The sequence below is a fragment of the Oxyura jamaicensis genome, chromosome Z, assembly GCF_011077185.1.
Source record: "Oxyura jamaicensis isolate SHBP4307 breed ruddy duck chromosome Z, BPBGC_Ojam_1.0, whole genome shotgun sequence".
In the NCBI taxonomy this organism is placed as follows: Eukaryota; Metazoa; Chordata; class Aves; order Anseriformes; family Anatidae; genus Oxyura; species Oxyura jamaicensis.
The window spans coordinates 36,180,349-36,203,247 of NC_048926.1; the positions used below are offsets into that span (position 1 = coordinate 36,180,349).

Genomic DNA, 22,899 nt, shown 5'->3' on the forward strand with positions numbered 1-22,899 from the left:
ACTGCATTTGCTTGTTCAATATGTCCTGCCCTGCATGGGTAGAAAATAGGTACAGAGGGAAATATTTACATTAAAGAGAGAGGGGAGGTGGGCTGTCTGGATTTTAATCAGCCAGTTTTAGTTTGACTCAAATAAACCTTCCTCCTTACCTTTTGGAAAGATCACACACTGCTGTCATGACAGCCATAAATATAGAAGGTTATTTAATGCGTTATTATATTAACCTTATAAACCAATTGTTGAGGCCAACAGCAGATTGCAGCTGTTATACGGCTTTCACATGAGTTAAAAATCAGTGGAATGCCATACTGCATGAAGTCTTGAAGGACAGGAATTCAAGAGTGAACAGTCAAGTTTTGAAATGCACTAGGAATAGTCCTCATGCAGCTCAGAAAATAGAAATATGAAAATTACAAAAGGAAGAAAAAACAAGCAATCAACTGGAGAAATTCTTATTTACCACACTCAAATTTCCACTGCTTTTCTCACTAATACAAACTTTTTTTAATAAGCTGAATTTGGATAAATACTTATCTCATGGCTACTGTTATCTAATATGTATAATACTATCCTGTAAATGAAGATCTTGAATCAGTTTCTGCTGGTGAAGACTTTTCCATACTGTCTGACACTGCCAGTAGCACAGTCAAAGCTCAGGCAGACACTTAAACCTAAATCCTCCACATCATGTGCAAGTGCCTCATTTTCTAGTTGTGGGGTATAGGAAAGGACAGCTTTTCCACCTCCATACTGTAATTCTAAGTTGTTGCTTCCATGTGTTTCATACAAATTTCTGAAAACAAAATGTTTCAGAAATGCTGAAGCAAGTTTTTTTCCTTTTTTTTTTTTTCATTATTATCAAAATATGTTGCTTCTACTTCACAAAATATTTTTGACATTTTTTAAAGTCTGCTTTGACATCTCTGATTTTTTTGTTGTTGTTAAATTTTCTTCTTGGCTAAACTTAGATGTTGATTTCTACCTAAATTCACAAGTAATTTTTGCTGGCATTTGCCTGGGTGCAAGTGTGATGCAAGTTGACTGACTCTCATCTCCAACAGTGTTCACAGACATGTGGGGGTGGTGTCCAGAAGCGAGATATGCTTTGCAAGCAGCGTCTGGCAGATGGAAGCTTGTTAGAGGTGCCAGAAACTTTCTGCTCCATGCCAGAGCCAGTTACCCAACAAGCCTGCAAAAATGAGGACTGTCCCAATGAGTGGCTTCTCTCTGACTGGTCACAGGTATGCTCTTTGTATGCATAAGTATGATTGTGCTGTTCTGGGTGACAAAGTTTCTCAGTCACTTGGGATGAAGGAGCCAAATGCTCTCAGACTGCATAAGGCTTACTGTGCTCAGTTTTGTCCTATAATCTGGCCTTATCATCCTGGTAGGGGATGTGACCACTAGCTCAATGTGTGTCTCAGGAGGTTGCCTCTACAGATGTGGTTTGCCATCCAGCCAAAACATTAAGACCTTCCTTCTGGCATAAACACAGCCCATGCTCAAAACAATAAATTCCTGCCTCTGTCCATGCACAGCCTTTGCTTCTGTTCATGCAAGGCATCCACAAGGAGTAATATTCGCTCCCCCACGCTCAATGCTTTTTCTTCCCAAAGTCTGGCATTGTGAAGGCAGTTCAGTTGTCAAGAGTATTTTCCTGCTGGGGGCCACTCCAGCCTTTCCCTATGATGCAGAGAAGAGAAGGGAGGAATTACTCCAGTCTGCTGTAGGCGTATCATTACAGATTCCAGGCCTCTCTCACTCTAGGACACTGCTTTTGCAATGTTAGCTAGTTACTTCCTTCCTTTTATTTAAGAATGGCAAAACAAACTCATTCTACTGAAGTCTCTAGCATTCCCCAGGCTCCCGTTCCAGTCCCACATGGCTTAAGAAAAAAATTATTTATGTTTATGACAGCACTAATAAAAATACAATTTAATTTTTTAATGCCAGTAAACAAGAAAATCATTCCCCTTTTTGCCATCTCTGCCTCTGCTCTCCTGGTTCTCCTTCATGCCAGCAGGTAGAAAGTACCTTAATTGTGAAGGTCACCTCATAGAGCTGTCTTACCTGCAGCCTTCTTGTGGTGATCTGTCTACATTTCACTCAAATAAATGGTTGTTCTCATTAACTCTGCTGGCAGGAGACATATGTCCATTCTGGCAGTGAAAGTGGCAATTCTATTCCGAATCTCTCCTCCTTCACAAGAAGTTGCTACATGGTTTATATTGACATCCACACTACACATATTTCTGCATTTTGGGACTTTTTAAAATCAAATCTGACTTCACTCTTCCCTCTCCATCTCACTTGAGGGCTGCCTTTTTGCTCTTTTCACTCTCAGTTTGTTTTCTCCGCCTCACTCCATCTCCAACCAGCATGCATATTGCACTGTAGACACGGGAAGTAGTGCAATGGGTGCATCTCTGTGCTACCAGCCTTACAATGATCAGCCTACTTTCCAGCTCTTTTACAGGCCACCACTGATGTCCTAGTGCAATGGCCCATATTCTCAATTACTGTGATTCTGTTTACATAAGTATGAAATAAAATATGCCTTCTTACTTCCCCCGAAGAATATGCACCTGTGCATTGAGCACTGCAGTTTGGTATTAAAGGATTTCTACTCTTTTGTGTAGACCACATCTGTTAACTACCAAGCTGAAATAACTCAGCATCTGAAACATCCATTTATAATTTCTACTAAATTTGCAAGAGTGACGCTCAGAAATTAAAGATAGGACAAAGTGACTTTAGCAGAATGGGATTTCATCTGTGAGGTGCAACTCAATGTGGTCTGCTCTTGGCTATGACCAGGAATTTACCCAACAGACACAAATATGTACAAACAACATACAAAGACAAGCTCTGCAGTATAGCAGAGTACTGTTGAAAGAAGGGATACCACTGGATAGAAAAAAAGTGCTAAAGGGGGTACAGTGGGATTCAAAACTGCAAAGGATAGAAATACTTGTTATTTTGTCTCCCTACTGTGCCTGCATCATCTCTAGCTGAATGGCCAAGTGCTGTTCTGATTTCTTTCCCTGTAGTACACTGAAAGCAGTAACTGACCCATTTGGTGATATGCGTATGCAAAGTGGGACTGGAGGTAAGGGTGAGGGTGGTGGACAAGGAGAACTCCTTTACTTTTAATAAACTTTCTTCCTAATGTTTCTTGTTCTGTTCCTAGTGTTCAGTGAGTTGTGGAGAGGGAACCCAGAGTCGAAACGCTATTTGCAGAAAGATGCTGAAAACTGGGGGTTCTGTCATCATCAATTCCTCACTGTGCCCACCTTTGCCATTCTCATCCTTGATCAGGCCTTGTGCACTAGCTACCTGTGCAAGTAAGTGAAAAAGACCCTCGGAGTGTCTGGGGGAAGGGGACTTGAATATCCATCACTAAGAAATTCATGCTGTCACATGCTTCATAACCTTCTCTTGCACTAATGTTGCTCAGTATTGCTGAGCATGAGTGGTGTCTGCTGCTGCTGCTGCCGCTGAGCTTTTCTGTCTCTGAGCAAGAATGCTCTGTTTAGGAATAAGACAAGTCAGTGGATAAAAGCTATAAATCTTACTGTGGAGCTGGTTCTGACCCAGTGTGCCAGAAGGGAGTTACTGGTTTCTGGAAGAAATGGCTCAGAATTCTGACCCAAATCTAGATATAAATTTCACAACTGGAACATAGAGAGATACAGGACAGCAGCCTGAGCTACAAACAAATACTCTGCTAGAATAGCTAAAAAGAAAATGGTTGGTAAGGAATTTTGCAGAAGATCAACTTAAAAAGTTTTTTGTCAGTTAGAACCCTCTGTGTCTTGGGATTTGCGAGGAGCCATGCAACATAAGTTGGATGTATTTTATGGTGGTATTTCATGCATTTTCTGCTGCCCTTCACAAAAACAGTAGTCTCCCTGTATGCCCTTCTCTGGCTTGCAGCAAGACAGCTGCATATATGTGAAAGATTGAATGGCAGCCTAGCTTTAGCTTAGAGTAGATTATGAACTCTAAAACCTGTTAAATGTTGGATATGTCAAGGAGAAAATAAGATGTGACATTCAGAACCAAAGCTAGGGCCAAATGTGGCATGGTATTCAATAATAGTACACCTGTGCTGTTTTGTTTAGTGTTTTGTAACAAAGATCTGTCATAGAGATCTGGAAACTGGAAGTTTCCACTTTAATAGTATATACCCTGTATTTTTAAGCCTATTCCAGACAGTTTTGTTCTGTTCAATGTTATTCCTTGAGTTAGCAGCTTTTACTCCTCCTTACTGCTGTGATCTGCAAGATCATATCGCATTTCAGGTGTGGGATGGTAAACACTTGTCTTTTTTATGTATCTATTAAGTAATACTCTTCATTTAAATACTTTAACAACAAGAACTACCTTTCCAATGGATTTTTCTCCCTCACATAAGTTTGTCTTCCTGGCACTTAGGTTTCTGCATGTACCCTGGACAGGACTACTTTTGCATTCCTAAAGTGTGCCTTGTTATTCCTTTTACTGTGATTGGTCCTGCTTAATGTTCAGCAGCTGGTGGCCAGTTTCTCCCATTACCATCTAATGGGTCAAACACTGCCGGCACCAAAGTAAACTGCTTGTTTTTTTTAATGGTACTGCATACTAATAGTATTAATGATATTTCAGGGCACAACAGGCCAGCTCATAAGCAAAGTCCCCATATTGTGGCCGTAAAGAAAGTTTACATCCAGACAAGGAAGCAGAAGAAGCTACACTTTATTGTGGGTGGGTATGCGTACCTGCTACCCAAAACCTCCGTTATTCTCCGATGCCCCACGAGGAGGTTCCGGAAGTCGATGATCACTTGGGAGAAGGATGACAAGAGACTCATCAGCTCAGCTCACATCACTATTGCACCCTATGGTTACATGAAAATCCATCGTTTGAAACCTTCAGACACTGGGACATACACCTGTATAGCGGGGCCAGCCCGTGAACATTTTGTAATTAAACTAATAGGAAGCAACAAGAAGCTCATTCCTGGGCAGCCAGCTGTCATTAGGGAGGAAGAGTCCATGAGAAAGGCCAGCCTAAATGAAGCCTTGAGAACGCAGGAGAAACATATCAATGGGATTCTCTTCAATGGAAGCAAGGCTGAAAAGCGAGGGCACATTGCTGACCCTAGCAGCTGGTATGATGATATTATATCAAGGCTGCTACAGCACAGGGGTTGGCCAGGGGAAAATCTGGAGTCATGGGAAGCCCAAGAGTCCATGGAGAGAAATATATCGTCAGAGGAAGACCAGAGCCGGGAATATAACGTGCCATTCACTATGGTCACAGAGCAGAAACGCTTAGATGATATCATAAGGAATTTGTCTCAGCAACCTGAGGAGCTTAAAGATATCTACACTGAGCAGCTTGTTGTACAGCTGGCTCATGATGTTTTTAGGAGTCACTTGGAGCATCAGGAATCTGTCCTCAAAGCATCAAGGCGAAGAGTTGACTCAACTTCTGTGGAATACCCTTTCCACAGTCGTGTTTCTGGATTTACTAGCTCCCTGAGGACATCACCTGTTGAAGCACTTCTTCCCACCTCCATGGACATGACAAACAGCTTGCGCAAACCTCATCAAAAGCCTGCCATCCTCCGAAAGATTTCAGCAGCACAACAACTTTCTGCTTCAGAGGTTGTCACCCACCTGGGACAGACAGTGGTCCTAGCCAGTGGCACACTGAGTGTGCTGCTTCACTGTGAAGCAGTGGGAAACCCAAAGCCCACCATCAGTTGGGCTAAGAATGGAGAGGAGGTGAAATACAATGATAGGTAAAATAAATTACTTAACTTTTAAGAAAACAGTTAATATTTTGACTCTTCAGTTTCCTTGCTTTAAGGCCAGTCACTCATATGTGCCAAATGACACTTTGCTGTAGTCTGGTTTCATAGCAGAAAGTAGGGCTATCACATGTGAAGTGGCAAACAGGGCACTGTAACTCTGCAGCAAGGTCTGGATGCTGAGTCAGTCTGGTATGGCAAAGAGAAGCTTTGTTTTTGTTTCAGTAAATTAAAAGAAGAGGTTGTAAAGTACTGAAATAGATAAGTACATAATGTAGTCAATAGACCACTCCATGTCTGGAGGGTGAGAACTTCAGCATATTTCCCTATGTGAAGGTGGAGGTTTCTTCTGAGAAGACTGGTTTTGATATACAAAGATTGAATATATCTGTGTTATCTTCAGATTTCAAAGTTAATCCATTCAGTGGGCGGAACTAGTTTGTGACTGGTTTAGTTTGTGATTGTTTTAGACTGGTTCTAAATTTAGAGGGATGTTCATGAAGGGAATTATGTCAATACACACTTTCATGATTGATCACAGAGATACGCGAGAACAAATCTGAAATTTAGTTTTCTGTCAAGCAGTGTGCAGTATAGTTCCCTGGGGAAGATTTCATCCTTCTGCATGAGAAATGAACAGTGTTTCTCACAGGGCTCCATCAGGGTCTCTCCAACATGGTTATTGTATCAGAATGTGGAGGTAATGCATATTTCTGTCTTCCATGCATGTACCCCTGTGTAAAAACTGCCCCTGGATAAAAGTCAGTGGGCATTATAAACACCATTCCCTGTGTATGTTCTGATAGAGACCGGAAACCATGTTAAGAACATAAAAAGGACATAAAATTATTAGAGAGTGTCCAAAGGAGGGCAATGAAGATGCTGAAGGGTCTATAGGGCAAGACGTATGAGGAGAGGTTGAGGTCCCTTGGTTTGCTCAGCCCAGAAAAGAAGAGGCTGAGGGGAAGCCTCATGGCAGCCTGCAGCTCCCTCACGAGGGGAGCGGAGGGGCAGGCGCTGAGCTCTGCTCTCTGGGGACAGCGACAGGACCCGAGGGCACGGCATGGAGCTGGGACAGGGGAGGGTCAGGCTGGGGGTTAGGGAAAGGTTCTGCACCCAGAGGGTGGTCGGGCACTGGGACAGGCTTCCCAGGGCCGTGGTCACAGCACTGAGCCTGGCAGAGTTCTGGAAGCATTTGGGCAACACTCTCAGACACATGATTTAATTTTTAGGTAGTTCTGTGTGGAGCCATGAGATGGACTTGATGATCCTTGATCCTTCTAACTCAGGATCCTTCTAACTCAGGATCCTTCTATCTTAAAGCTACAATAGGGAAACATCATTTGAATTTGAAGATGGTTACAGATAACCCAGTATTTTAACAAAGTTGTAACTGTACAGTTGTAACAAAGTTGTAACAGTACTAAAGGATGTAACATGAACTGGCTACTTTCATTTGAAAATGAATTCTGGTCATTTTAATGGTTATTACTGTGGAACCATACTCTATGGCTAATTGGAGCAATCACAGTCACCTCAACATACTAATGTCTAAGCATTAGTCGTCTAATGTGAGTTGGTACATCCTCACTTGTACAAACTCTCTATGTGGAGCTGTCTGCCCCTAAATGTAGCCTGAAAACTTGAGTAACAAAATACTTCTTTCAATGTACCACAGAAATAATGACCTTTTTCCTGTTGGTGTACAGATCACTCCATTTATATGTGTGCAAGAGTATACGAAAAGAGACTATTTCAATGCCTGTCATATACTTAACTGTTGATAACATACATTTTTTCTCATGTGTGTACTTCAGATTTTATGCTTTGGTCCTGTTCTGTGAGGAAGTGGTATGTAAGAATAGGTTGTGGATGAAGCAGTCATGTTAACTGACATGGTACAACACAGCAGTCCATGGATCTGCTAGCAGCTCTTTCTGCACAAGACAATGACCTCAGTTAAGACATTTGACTGTAGTTAGCAGGTCAGCTTTGTAAATGAGAAGACACAGAGTCAAGGTAAAAATTAATTTCCATTGTGGTGCCTGTGGAATGTCAGTGAAGTCTTGGTTTGGTAAAGATACATTACTCTTTCTGCCTAGTTACACAATTAGCTGAACTACTTTTTCACTATGGCAACTGAACCATTCTGTAATCATTGCTTTATCCATAGTACCAAGTTTGCTGGTTCTTTTCTCTCTTTCTGTGTGTGATGGCTATTGTGTATCATGGCATTCACATAAAAATGGAGACTTTTGCAGGGGGAGGGGAGACTAAGAGCAATAATGTATCTCTTGTGGAAATCTCATGCAGTCTTAATCAAGACTAGAGCCTATCATATCATTATTTGGCCATACTCCTGTGAAAATATCTTCTTGGCCCCCCAGAAGTTGCATATGTAGATTTTCATTGCCAGTGGTTATATCCTATTGGAACTATGCCATTAAGTGATTAATTTTTTTCTCTATTTAAAATGACTATGATTTCTGTAGCATCCTTGAAAGGGAAGTGAGGTTACATGAAGTCCTTGTATGGTTAATGCTGGCCACTGTGCTCGTGAGAAAATTACGAATTTGACTCATACAAGCAGCCATGGTGTAGCAGCAGACAGATTCATTTAGTTGAGAATAAAACAGTCTTATGATTTCTGAAATTTATTTTATATTATATATATACATCTTTTACTTTACAATGGCTTTCAACTTTTCATTTCCATTCAGTTTGGCCTTACTTCAGCCTTAAATGATATGCTGTATTTCTGAATTATCAAGCAACTGTGTTAGCTTAAATTTTCTGTCAGAAAAACTCAGGAAAGTATATTTTATTTGCTGATTAGTAGCATTAGTCATTGACACCTATTCATTAATATCTGAGGCAATTTTCACTCTATCAAATTCCTTCTGTATTCATCATTCATGCTTCCTCCAGGCTGGTGGGTAGGGAAGGAAACGAGCAGTGCTCTGAGCTTCAGAGATGCTCAGAATTTGTAACTTTGGAGTTAATGGAAGTTAAGAAATTATGGTGCATATAAAAATTGGTTTGTGGATACTTTTGCTGGGTTCTTGACACCCATGGCTTTGGCTCAGAATGCTTTTGCTAGTTGCCAATCAGCTGTGTAAATGAAAGCCACAGTTTGTGCAGTCTCCCAGTGTATTTCTGTAAACTGCAAGGTCATCTGTGTGTGGTATGCTTGAGCTGTCTTTCAGCTCTGTAGTTTGTCTGTTTTTACTTTGCCATCCTTTGAATGAATATATATATATATATTAAAAAAAAAAAAAAAAAAAAAAAAAAGAACCAGTTTTCCATCCACCTCTGTCTTACTGTCTTACTGGGAATAAAATGAAGATGTGCCTCTACCGCTGTTGTAGAGCAGTGCTTTCTGTGAGGGGAGTCAGAGTGTCATGCTGCAGTCCAACTCATGCCCTATTGAGTATACCACGACTGGTTATAGATGTTTTGAACTGTGATTTTTAGAGTGTAAACTATTGGGTTTAGGTTGGGTGATGGCTATCTGAATTGTCTATTACCAAATATTGGTATAAAGTCACTTTCACATATTTTTGCTGTGGGTGTTGTCTGGATGTTGTCATCATGCCATGGACATCATAGAAAGGTGTCATAGAAATGAATGGCTTTCTATTGCCTAATTCCATGAGCAGTGCTATCCACTAAAAAGCATTTATGCCTACTGCTATGTAGCTCCACTTGGAAAAAATGAATTTGTTTAGCCCCAGTCTGTGTACTGTTACAACAAAATATAACACAGGCCTAACGTTTGCTTTTAGTTATCAGTACAATGAAATCAAATGATACAAAAAGCTGCAGAATTTGAAAATATCTGTGTTGTTCCAGTAAAAGATCCTTCACTTGAGTCTGCATGTTCAACTTGAATGCATATTTAACATGGATTTTCCTATTCTCTTCTAAAGATAAAAGGTTGGGTTGATACCACCATGGTTTCTGAGTGCAGTTTCAGAGCCTGCCAGTATCCATCCCAAAGCCTGGAGAATTCTTTAATTGCTGGAAAATGTTTCATTAAATAAATAAATAAATAAGACTTTAGGGAGAAATTTAAAACATTAAAATTTTTGAGGGATTTATTCTTTGCTCAGTAAGACTGTCAAGAAATATCTTTTTCTTTCTAAGTATGCTGTGACTTTCATCAGTGGAAACCCTTCAGTACTTGATAATTCAACTTTTCTAAAATGGCAATGTATTTTCTAGGCAGACATGAAGCAGAATCTAAACAGTAGATGGTACAGAGTCTGTGGTAGGTGTTTACTACATGCCATCTGAATTAGTCACTGATCTAGGTCATGTAAAATATATTTGTGTCTTGGAGACAATGCAGTATGAAGCAACTGAGATGAGGCTGATTAAACATTAAGCTGTATTATTTTAAGTCCATAAATGAGATTCTGAAGACATGTTGGTGACAGAAAAAATTACTACAGCTGGTATTTTTTTCACTGCTGACAAGCAACTCAAAACCTAACAAAAATAGCAATCTATGAGCAAACAGGGAATCCAGCCAAAATCTTCCTATACAAAGGGGAATAACAAAGTATCTACTTTCAAGAAAAGCAGCTATGCCAAATTGTGACACACAAGCAATAGAATTATTGAGAAGAAGAGGATTTTTGCTTTCTAGAGAAGGACATTAAAAGGTGAAATGAAAAGGTGAGATAATGGATCTAGGTCTGAGTTTTTTGTTTTTAAAATTAGTTACCTATCTGGCCAATTTATATTCCTTACAAAAAAAAAAAAAAATGTGCTGGATTCTGTGGTGCTTTAGACTAGCAGAGAGAGATTTCTATCACCAGAGTTGATTAACAACAAACAAATTACGATTTTTTGTGTTTAACATGTTATAATATTAAGAAAGCTCTTTTCTCAACCTGAAGGTGACAGAAACATTTCTAAAAGCATTTCTCAAACGTTTTTACATGTTCGATGTAGGATCACACTGACTGATCAGCCCATATACTGTATTTGCACACATGCAAGCAGTACACACACAGTTTTAGCTATTATGTGCTGGTATGACTGGGACAAATTCTGAAGCTCTAATGAATTCCATGTAGAGACTGAATAAGTCAGTGCTAAAACAAATTTATGCATGCTAAAAGAAGTTTTGTAAGTAAATAAATTTGCTGTATACTAGCATTGTTAGCAGCAGCTAACTAGATATCTGCCCTGCTAAGTGGTAAAAAATAAAAGAACCTTGAAATCATAAGTGCGGAAGGGATTCTTCTAAGCATTGTTTTTGTGGTTGGTGGGTGGCTTTTTTCTGTTGTACTCTTTTGGGTTTTTTTGAGTGTGGGTTTTGTTTTTTGGTAGTGTTTTTTGGTGGTGGTGGTGGTGTTTTTTTTTTTTTTTTTAGTTTGCTTTGGTTTGGTAGTTTTTTTTTGTTTTCTTTTTTGCTGTGCAAGCAAAGATGCAATTTAAAGATGATTAATGTTTGTTTTGTAAATATGCATTTTACTAGGCACTTGCAAAATTCTGTTGACATAAGACAGCTCTCTCCTTTTATTATTAATTGTTATTATTATTATTATTACTTTAAAAGGGTCAAAAAAGAATTTCTACTCAATCTTTTCTATAATATATTTTGATGAGTGGCCCTAATGTGATTTGTTTTAGACAGATACCACCCACAGTGTTTTGAAAGAACTCTTCTCTTGCTTTTTAGCCCATGAGACAACAGTTTTCAGTCAAGGGGATGAGGGAAAGGAACTCATCAGTTCCAATATCTGAAAGCAGAATTTTTAGCGTGTGTTTAACAGGCATATCTCTCCCTTACTTTCACTCTTGAGTCCAGTCACAGCCCCAGCTAAGAATTTTACGTAGAACAGCTGCTGAAAGTTTCTGATGAGAAAAGTAATTTATCTTTAGGTTTTATCAACAGTTTCAGATAAAAATTTAAGAGAAAGGAACAGTAATGATGAAACACACTGTGCAGAAAATGAGGGTACATGAACATGAACTGATGGAGTTACGCCACCATAAAAGTTGTTTGTCTGTGAACAGAAACAGTTCATAGGAGTGTTAAGACCATCTAATTGTGGGCAGTGCACTGAGATCACAGTCAACTCTTCCTATTGGCAGAGACGGTTGACTCAGCCCAAGAAGGAGCTGAGGATTCCTTTCTGTCTTCACTGACTACTAGGGGAGCAACAAAACTACTAAGTTTGCACAAACTGCCTAGTAATCTAAGAATCTGGAGTCTATTTCAGGCTCTGATACTCAGCTCATGAGACACTTCATTTCTTTCTGCCCAGCTTCAGCAGGTTTTATGACTTTTACATTCAATGTCTTTTTCTATGCTGTTGCTGCTCCTGCTTTGCAGAACTGGGAGGCAGGAGCTAGGCAAGTCATTTGATGACATCACATAGGAACTGACAAAGCAAAGGAATAGGTTTCACTTGCCACAGAGAGATGTCCTAGATGCAGGGTAATCATTCTCTAATACACCTAGCAACGTTAGCAGAAGTGGGAATTAGATTAAAATATAGTTTAAATAATCACAGTTTACAGTCACAATGTGAGACTTTGAACTTCTTAATAGACTTTTAAATATAACGTTAGGGCCTGAATTGTAAAAATAAATAAACAAATTAAAGACCTAAATCTGTAAAAATCCTGGTAAATATATTCATGCTCACACCAACTAAGAGACCTCTATCTCCTTCTTTCTGCTTTACTCCAGGATGCTTCTTCAGCCTGACGATTCCTTGCAGATTCTATCACCTGTGGAGGCTGATGTGGGTTTCTATGCTTGCAATGCATCTAATGATCTGGGATCCGACTCTGTGTCCATTGCTGTCACTCTAGCAGGTATGGTTCACTGTCTGTGATTGCACAATGGTCCCTGCCACTTGTGTGATTCTGGATAGAAATAGTCTGCAGGATAACAGCTGGATCTGGAAGGTGGTTGGGGAAGGTGGTTCGACAGAGGTACAAGTCAGTGAAAATTCAGGGAATGTGTTTTGGAAAGCCCTGAGGCATAGTCCAGTTTTCACAGACATTTCATGACATTTGTGTCTTTATGCAAGTGATCAATACTTTTTCTCACTTGCTAAAACTGGGATGCACTCTCAAGAAACTGCATATTCTTATTATTCTCACTTATGAGCAGTACAGTTCAAGCTCTCCAGTTTGTATGCCTTTGCTGGTCTTTTCAAGTCTGACAGACCAATCCAGTAATTTACTCAACTGAAAGTTAAAGAAACCTACAAAATACCAGAGATGAAGAACTAGTCCCATGTAGGACCAGGCTCTGCATTGTGTTTGATCCACTGTGGCACCTGCATAGCTGGCACTCGCAATCACTGTCAAACAGAGGTGCAGAATATATAAACTTCTATACTTATATTTCTCTAGTAACGGTTCAGTTCTACAGCAGACTAAATATCCTTTGTTAGTTTAGATTTCAGTTACAAAGAAATCCCACCCAAATGCAACTCAAGGGAAATCAGAAGTGATGCATGAATCCAGCTTCTTTAAAGTAGATTGGTAGGCAGTGTCAGCAGGCTCACAACCACAGCAGTATTGGTAGGAGAGGCACACAACAGCAAACATGAACAAGAGACAGTTGGGTAAAGGCAAAGAAGAGAAGAGAGTTACAGTTAAGGACTGTGACAAGACAGAGAGATTTTGGAGAAGCAGGATCCTATTTATCACAAAGCTAAAAGGAGACATACCTGGCACTTAGAGACATGGTTAAGTGGGTGACATTGGTAGTAGGATGATGGTTGGACCAGATGATCTTGAAGGTCCCTTTCAACCTTTATGATTCTATGATCAGGAATGCTAGAAAGCTTATTGACTGTTCAGACCTCTCCATTTCATTGTTCCCACTGAAGAATGTGAAAACATTTGAATGCCTCCAATGTGCAAGCCATGACCATCACCTGTCAATGTATCCATGTGTGTTTAGAGGGAGGAATAGCTGTTGATGAGCTTGATTTTTGTTGTTGTTGTTGTTAGCAAATAGAGAATCTGGGGCTGGATGAGCATAAAGAAAATAAAAGTATGCATCAATGGCCAGAAGTGAAGCTCTTCATGATCAATATGCCAATAAGAAGGAGACCTCGTCTGTCCCCTAGAAAGAAAACATCTGAACCTTGCAGGGTAGAAAAGGAAGAGCTACTTACTACGTGTAGACAACCAAGAGAATGATCCTTTTTGCACTACTGTAGGTCAGGATATCTTCGCAGAAGCCAGTTAGCAGGGCAATGGTGCTGCTGCTAAAGCACTGTAGTGTTTTACAAGGAGCAACTCCCAAGTAAACTTCTTGTGTTGCACCAGCAAGAAATTGAACATGAAGTTAAAAAACGGTCTGTCAAAACTGCTATCTTGTCCATGTTGCTCCAGTGATTTTAAAAATTGCACAAGGTAATTTGCAGAGACAAGTTCATGTGAAGCTATAGAAAAATAAGTTGGGCATTATGTATACACAGAATCATAGAATCATAGAATGATTTGGGTTGGAAGGGACCTTAAAAATGCTCTAATTCCAACCCCCCTACCATGGGCAGGGACACCTCCTGCTAGACCAGGTTGCCCAAAGCCCCATCCAGCCTGGCGTTGAACACCTCTAGGGATGGGGCATCCACAGCTTCTCTGGGCAACCTGTGCTAGTGCAACACCACCCTCCTAGGAAAAAAAAATCCTCCTTACATCTAAATCTCCCCTTCTTAGTTTAAAGCCATTCCCCATTTTCTTATCATTCCTCTCCCTGACAAATAGTGCCTCTCCCGCTTCCTTGTATGCCCCCTTTAGGTACTGGCAGGCCATTATAAGGTGTCCCTGGAGCCTTCCATTCTCCAGGCTGGACAACCCCAGCTCAGCCTGAACAACCCCAACCTCAGCCTGTCTGCACAGGAGAGAGAGGTGCTTCAGTCCTCTGATCACCTTCATGACCCTCCTCTGGACTCATTGTAATAGAACCATGTCCTTCTTTTGCTGGGGTCCCAGAGCTGAATGCAGGGCTCCAGGTGGAATATCAGAAGAGCAGAGCAGTGGTGGAGAATCATCTCTCTTGACCTGCTGGCCATGCTGCTTTTGATGAAGCCCAGGATACAGTTGTCCGTCTGGGCTACAGGCACACATTGCTGGCTCATGTTCAGCTTTTTGTAAACCAGCTACCCCAGGGTGCCTTGACATTATTTCCAGGAGGATCTGTTCCATGACCTTTCCAGGCACAGAGGTGAGGCTCACTGGTCTGTAGTTCCCCAGGTCCTCCTTTCAGCCCTTTTTAAAAATTGAAGTGATATTTCCCTTTTTCCAGTCACTGGGGATTTCACCTGACTGCCAGGACTTTTGAAATATGATGGAGAGAGTCTTGGCAATTCCATCAGCCAGTTACCTCAGGACCCTGGGATGCATGTCATCAGGCCCCATGGACTTGTACCTGTTCAATTCCATTAGGAGGTCTCAAACATGCTTTTCACTTACAGTGGGAGGGACTTTGCTCCCCCAGCCGTCACCTATGGGTTCAGGGAAACAAGAGATGCGGGACGCCTGACTGGCAGTGAAGGCTGAGGCAAAGAAGTTGTTGAGCACCTCAGAGAGAGCTCTCTGCTTGTCTGTCAGAGGGTGTACACTCTCCTTGACCTTCTTTTCTGGTCCAAGCACCCTTAGAATCCCCTCTTGTTATTTTTTGTATCCCTTGCAATGCTTAGTTCCGTCTGTGCCTTGGCTTTCCTGGTCCCATCCCTACACATCCAGACAGTATCTCTGTACTCTGTCCAGGCCACAAGTCATTGCTTCAACTGCCTTTGCATTTCCTTCTTGCACCTCGGTTTGACAGGATAATAAAAATTTGGCTATACAAGGCTTGGTAGTCTTTTGGTAACATCCATAATGCAAGCCCCTGATAAGCAGCAGACTTCTCTCAAGAGCAGATCAGGTCGGTAGATAGTCAGATCAGCACCTCTGTACCTCTCAGAAGAAAGACTCCTACCACTATCACTCATCTTCTTTTCCTAGTTGCATTGGTTGTTACATGGGGAGCAGACCAGGCTGTCTTACTCAGCTCCAGTCACCTAGCAATGGGTCTTGCCTTTTCAGTCTGCAGAGGCATGAAGCAAGCGGGGAAGAGTTTTCCTCCTGCTGGTCCTTGTTGTTGCCAGCTTCTGCTCTCCAGCTTTATTGGGCCCCCTCCCTCCAGCGAGTGCAGGTGTGGGAGTTTCAGGCTGTTTGGCCGTGGGCTGTGGGTCCCCTGCAGACTGTGCTAGAGTCCAGCTGTCTAACTCCTCAGCCTCCCTGATGCTGCACAGCCTTCTCACTGTCTTCTGCAGCTGTGGCAGAGGAAGACCAATAGCTTTTCCATTATAATTGTCAAGGCTGTAGTTTAACTTTCTTAGAGGAATTAATATTCATGCATCCCAGACTCAAGCTGAGTTCTGCTTAGGAGCTGCTATACATATTCATCTCCCATCCAAGGTAAAGAGCTGAACATCTTATAAAATTAGGCCATAAACATCAAAATGAGATACTGAGTAGTTTTTGGAACAAAACACAAATGTTTTGGCATAATGGGAATATTTTTTCAAATAAAAATTGGAAAGCTGAAACCACCTTTAGATGAATCAGGACTGGTGCTGAAACCTTAGTTCATTGAAGAATTTACTGATTAGTTTAGCACATGCATGGAAGAATGACAGTGAACTGTGTTTCCATTTTTCTCAATAGTTTGATACTCTTCTATTGGTTAAGCAGCTAACAGACTTTTAATCTTTTGATGAGATTGTGGAACGCAATCAGGAAAAAAAAAACACTGATGGATAACTGGAGAATAACTGGAGAATTTTTCTTCCTTTATGGTTTAGACATCAAAACTTTTGGAAATATTTCAGCAATGAAATGTAATATTTTACTTTACTATTCTTAATCATTAAAGGCACAGAAAGTAAAATATGCATACATATATACTGATATGACAGGAATTCCAAGTGAAAAGCATCTTTTAAAAGTCCTGGAAATATGGCTCTATGGAAAAAAAAAATAATATACTTTGGGCTGAATTAAACTTTCAGGACTCTGCATGATCTCAATGAAACCAAATTATTTTCCTCACCTCTAGCTTTTCTTCCTTGCTTACCTCCAAATTAATGGATAAATGAAACCTGGGGGAGACATTAGCCTTAAACCTCTAACTTCTAGAGTCAAATGAAAACATTTGATCCTGTTTTGTATCTGATCATCTATTTAGAGTGGAAAAAAATGTGTTTCTAGATTTCTGGATAAAGATTAATTTGAAAATACAGCACTGAGACAAAAATAGCCCAGCCCTGAACAACTTAAAGCAATGTTGTCATGCTGTTCCCCTTTTGCCAATATCCTGCCTGCAAAGCATTTTCGCTGGGAGAGATGGTTGCCTTAACACAAGTATGCCACCTCTTCTACTTCATTTCCCTCTCTCAGAGCTAAGCCTTGGTATCTCTGAGTTTTGTGTCATGAGTTTTGTGTTATTGGCATGCCTTTACAGTGCCCCTACAGTATAAGCTGTAGAAGTCTCCTAGAGTTGCCTAGATGATGAACAACTCCATACCTAAATCCACACAGGCAGGCACACCAGCAGGGAAACACCTTGATCCACTTGTTCACAGACACCAATGTTGGAAGCACACTGAAAACAATCTGAAATGTTTTTTTACAGGTGAAGCAGGTATCTTTGTTAGGGATATACAATGCATAAAACTGTTACTACAGGCTTTAGATAGAGCAGACTGGTTATCTGATGGAGAAGATCTTGCTTGTCTTCTTATACCAGCCATTATGAGAAAACTTTTTGGTTATAGTCAAGTCTTCCCAGTGCCATTGGTTCCACCATAGGTTAAAGAAAATATGATTGATGTATAGAAACAGCTTGGACATTGCTCCAAATATCCGGCACTGCTAATGTGTGTGTAGCCATCACCCAGGCTTCTTTGTGCTATGTTTGGCCTTTGGCAAAGGGGGGTGTTTTGGTTGCAGTATTAGGCAAACATCTTGCTGCAGTTGCAGTTGTATTGCTGTTTATTGATTCAGCCGGTTCTCGTATGTATCCACATGTCTTTAGTGATGTTATGTTCTGCCTCTGCATGAAATACCCTTTCTATTTTTTTCTTTTTTTTTTCTCTCCAGACAGCTTTTCCCATAGAATCTAGTGCCATTACAATAGTACAAAGAGAAGGTGGTCATATACTTCTGTGTTTTCCCTTATCCACCTGTTCTATATAGCTAAATTCATACAGAGTGTATGAGTACAGCTGTTCTGTGTGAGTCTAGTGTGCTGGGTCTGATAAACTCTTGTGCTTCTTTTATACAGGAAAGCCACTAATTAAGGCATCAAGAGCTACTGTGATCAACACTGAATCTCCTGCTGTCACTGTTGATATTGGAAACACAGTGAAAACAATTCAGAGAGCAAATGTTACCATAAACTGCCAGGTTGCAGGTGAGAAATGACTTGGTCTTCCATGCCACACTTTTGGCTATTAATTTCTGTGGAGTTGTTTGCTAAATCAGTGTCTCCAGGTACAGCAGCTGTGTGAAATCACAAGTTCTTCCTAGTCCTCAGACAAAATCTTTGCTTTCATTAATTTTTAGCATAGAAATTGTCCCCCTTTTATCAATCCCACCAAGAAAAGTGTAGGGTCTTAAGAAAATTGGTCTGAGATGGAATGACAAGTATCTTTGTTGGAGATACACCATGTATTGAGGACACAACAAAACTGATTTGAATTCCTACCTGTTGGGGCTGTAAGGTGAGAATATAGAAGCATGATCTGACTCATTTCCTCAGTGATGGGAGTCTCCGAGTACATTTCAGTTAGTTAATTCTTTTCTTGCCAAATTGCTTTTTTTTTTTTTTTTTTTCAAGTGAAGGTCGTAATAGTATAGTCCTTTTCTGATTTTTTATTTCATTTTGGACTACAAGAATTCAGAGTAATTCTACTGAAACAGGCTTTTCCCTGAAACTTTTTCCAACCAGGGACTGAATGTCCCTCACTCTTAGAATGGCATTTTGCCTCTTTTGAATGGTGACCAAAGAAGATTGACTTTACCTGTCTGTAGCTGTTAGTAATAAAGGTATTGGTATAGGATGGAGAGGTGGAGAAAGAGAGAGAGATGGGAAATCTCTAAAGACCCAGGTCATATCTTTAATTTATTAAACCTTCATGCATAGTAGAGGGGGAAAGGGAGGGGAAGGGAGTGGCTTGCAAAACCCAAAATGAGCCATTTAAAGTGTTACACAAATATCTGAGGAGGCTTGTAGGAAGTCTCTTGCTTTAGCTTCTTATCTCTAGCAGCTACTTCAGATGATTGCAAATAAGCATCTGCACTACAAACATACAAATCTTTCCTTAAACTTCCTGCTCTCTTTAAACACAATGGTTTTGAGTTCATAGAATCATAGAATCATAGAATATCCCGAGTTGGGAGGGACCCATAAACATCATCAAGTCTAACTCCTCAACGGCACAGGTCTACCCAAAAGTTTAGACCATGTGACTAAGTGCACAGTACAATCTCTTCTTAAATTCAGACAGGCTTGGTGCAGTGACTACTTCACTGGTGAGCCTGTTCCAGTGTGCAACCACCCTCTCAGTGAAGAACCTCCTCCTGATATCTAGTCTAAACTTCCCCTGCCTCAGCTTAACCCTGTTCCCATGATTTAACATGATTTAACTTTTGGTTAGCCCTGAAGTGGTCAGGCAGTTGGACTTGACAATTTTTGTAGAACTACAGAGTCAGCAGGACATCAGGATAAGTACTTATATGATAAATACTAAATGTAAGGATCAGTTACATTTTCTAAAGCTGCTCTTGTGGCCAAGGGACAAAAATATACACTTGCTGCCAACAGGTGTTGATAAGCCTGAGGAAGGTTCCTTAAAAAGAAGAGAGAATGAAATTACCAGACCCTAGGAAATAATTTTATATTCCTATTTAACTTCTTATGAAAGGCATAAGTATTGTTAAAGTCTGTGTTCAGGACTGAAATGTAAAGATGTTACTTGTAAGACAAGGGAAGGCAGAATCTTCTGAGTATATTACAGTTTAATTGGCCTCTGATATGAATTATCTTGGAATTAAATTATTTAGGAAAATGGTGCTGTGATTTTCTTCAAGCTTGAAAAATCAGTCTCATTTAATTTGACATGACTTTGCCATTCTGTCTATGGAGGTGAAAGGATATTTTTAAAACAAAGGAGACTGTGGTCAAGCCCAGACTCCTCCAAAACTGAGCCTAAAGAAACTCCCATCCAGAATCATTTGGCAACTCTGCAGAGCAAATGACTTCCAGCTAGAGAATCTTCTCCAATTTTAAGAAAGCAAACAGACTTTCTGGTGTGGGCAATTCAAATGCTCTAAGCACTTTCACTTCCAAATGGGGTGTGGGAGCAATTTGGATCACATCAGTAACACTAGGAAGCTTTTTGTTGACTTCAACACGTAAAGTATGGAGATATTCATTAGGATACCAGAAGAATTGATCAGCAAGGCCCAAGTTGTTATTGGCAATGCAATTAGATGTGAAAGGAGGAATCTATATAAAAAAATCTGATTCTTAGAGTATTTCTCCATGGTATCCTTCAAGGCATAAAACTTCTAACAGAGGCACCTGTCTGCAAAATGTAATGTACCATTAACCACTGTTGAGTCAGAACAGATTTGAAAGAGTGACTTAAAATACATAACCGTGCTTCCCTGTGTATCCTTCCCTGTGTATCCTTCTCCCTCCAATTTCAGATTTTTCAGCTCTCCTAAGCATTTCTTTCTACTGCGCTACATCTGTATGCTGGAGGCTGTACTTTTCTAGTTCTTGCCTTGCTTTGTGACCCATATTTATTCCTGAGCTGTGCCAGATTCTGATATATGTCAGAATATTGTGGCACAGGAAACAAGTCATCACTGCCAGATCCTTGCATTGTTAGTCTTGCTTTCCCAAAAGGCTCCTGTTTTAGCAAAGTCATCTTGTTTGGTGTGCACAGTTCTGCTTGTTGCATACAAGCAAACGTAGCCTTTGTCGTGCTAGATGCATGCACAGTGATGGAGGGGAAAGCTAAAGAAAAATAAATATTGAGTAACTATTCACTGCCTAAAGTTTTGTCTGCCCAGCAAAGTGAGGTTGTTTCCAGCTGGCACTTCTCAGACTTTCAGTCTCTGTGATTGTTTCTGCAAAGCGAACATATTCAGCCTTCTGTCCTCTCATTCACCATTATCCAACAAAACTGATTGAAATGCTCTTGCTACCCCTTGTGGCAATGCTGTGCAATAATGCATTTGCTTATGGCTATGCTGTCTGCCTCCTATTTTTGTCTTGAAATACTTGAGGTTTAATGTGTCAGTAAAGGTGGAAGCATAACAGAAAATGAGTCTGCTGCTCCCTAACACATACAACAACTCTTATCTTCCCTAAGCCAAACTGTATGAAGTTCTGTAAGGTTTGGTTTCAAAACATCTCATTTTAGTGTAGAAACTTCACATAAAAGGCATAAGAAGAAATCTCTTTTTAAACTGGCAGTAAGATAAATGGTTTTGTAGGGATGCTGGACATCTTGCAGGTATAATGCTTTCATAGACTGAACAGAAATACAGTGAACCTTACCTTGTTGTAATAAACCAACAATTCCTTGTTGGTTCTTCTAGTGAAGTGAATACAAGAAAAATCTACCTTTCTGGACTAAGACTCTAAGAGCAGCTCTCTGCAACTAGCATTTTATTTTCTGCCTGTCTGTATTTATTTACTTTAAGCCGCTTTTCCTGGGAGCTGAGATCATATAAGATCCTTCGTTTTCATTGCCCTTTCACTTCCTTCTTTACCTCTCTCAGCACTCCTTATCCCCCCTATTCTTGCACTGTTTCCACTGACATTCCATTATTGGAAAGAAGAACTTGAAAGCTCTACCCATATCTTCCTGTTGAAAGGAAAGAAAGAAGAGCCTTATTGGGAATGGAAGAAATCTCAGTTTTATAATTTTATAAGCCTGTTATTGTTTATTTCTGAGGTACCTATTACTTCCATGCCTAGGTTTGACAATAGCCGTAATATGAAAATCTGTGCACTGTAACTAGTTTAAACTGCAAGAAAGAGCTGATCATCCCTTGACTAATGTGACACTGAGAGGAAAATTGCTGGTATGTGTGTGTACCATCTCAGGGACTGCAGAACTAGAAGAGTCTCCATTTTCTCTCCTTTCTCCAGAACTCACCTCTCAAACTTCCTTTCCTTACTGTGAAAACACAATAAACACAGGGGCTTGAAAATCTTAAGGGGTGGGGTTGTTTGCTATCCTGTGGTTGTTGGAACTCCCTTGAGGACTCTGCCTGGATGCTCTGGAAAAAATCAGAGTGAGCTTTTAAGAGGTGGTCGGCCCACCCATGCCACACAGGTCAAAGAGTAGCAGCCAGATGGAGATCTGTGTACTGGTCCTGTCCCAGCTGGGGGTTCAGAAACAGGCCAACAGCCCATGCTTTTAAAAAAAGTGGAGTTATAGAAATATAAACAAAAGGGTAAGCATTTGGAAAACAGCATCACAGACAAAAACAATTGGTACTCTCAGTATGCCATGAAGGTTTCAGATTAGTATGTGGTATTACCTACCAAAGGTGAGAAAAATCCTACAGTCTGTTACAGCCTATTTCCTCCTAATTTCTGAATGGGGATGAGACTTTCTGCCCTTACAGACCTCCCTGGATGCCAAGCTCAGATGTACTCATTACAGATGTCTTGGCAAAGTCAAAAGGTAATTCTGGAAGAGGTGGAAAAAGGGCCAAAATATTTTGATGTGGAAGAATAGGGAAAACCCTTTCCCATTTCCATCTGCACATGCTTAATGAGGAACCTTGCAATCAGCAAGTCACTATAAACACAGACAAATGGGTGGTCATTCTTAGTGAGCACAGTCAGAGGTATTTCTAGTGCCAGGATCACAAAACAGACAAATAGAGTGGCTTTTCTGTTGTAATGTGGAAACGCAACTGATGAAGTACTGGCAGTGGGCAGAGGAACATGTTGCTGTGAAATAAGGCAGGGAAAGATTTAGGTGAGCAACATACACTTAAGAATAGTTGCCGCAGAACATTCCTTTAGTCTACAATAAACA

At 40.5% G+C, this 22,899-nt stretch overlaps 1 protein-coding gene across 5 annotated transcripts in view; it reads left to right on the forward strand.

Annotated features, from left to right (window-relative positions):
• The window catches only part of ADAMTSL1 (ADAMTS like 1), a 471,240-nt gene that overhangs the window by 416,922 nt on the left and 31,419 nt on the right, over positions 1 to 22,899 (forward strand). For all 5 annotated transcript variants that reach the window (XM_035310142.1, XM_035310140.1, XM_035310141.1 and 2 more), the window contains 5 exons: positions 1,062 to 1,241; positions 3,191 to 3,344; positions 4,648 to 5,788; positions 12,507 to 12,634; positions 18,114 to 18,242. In XM_035310142.1, the coding sequence (XP_035166033.1) occupies positions 1,062 to 1,241; positions 3,191 to 3,344; positions 4,648 to 5,788; positions 12,507 to 12,634; positions 18,114 to 18,242 (1,732 nt within the window). The remainder of the gene's footprint in view (positions 1 to 1,061; positions 1,242 to 3,190; positions 3,345 to 4,647; positions 5,789 to 12,506; positions 12,635 to 18,113; positions 18,243 to 22,899) is intronic.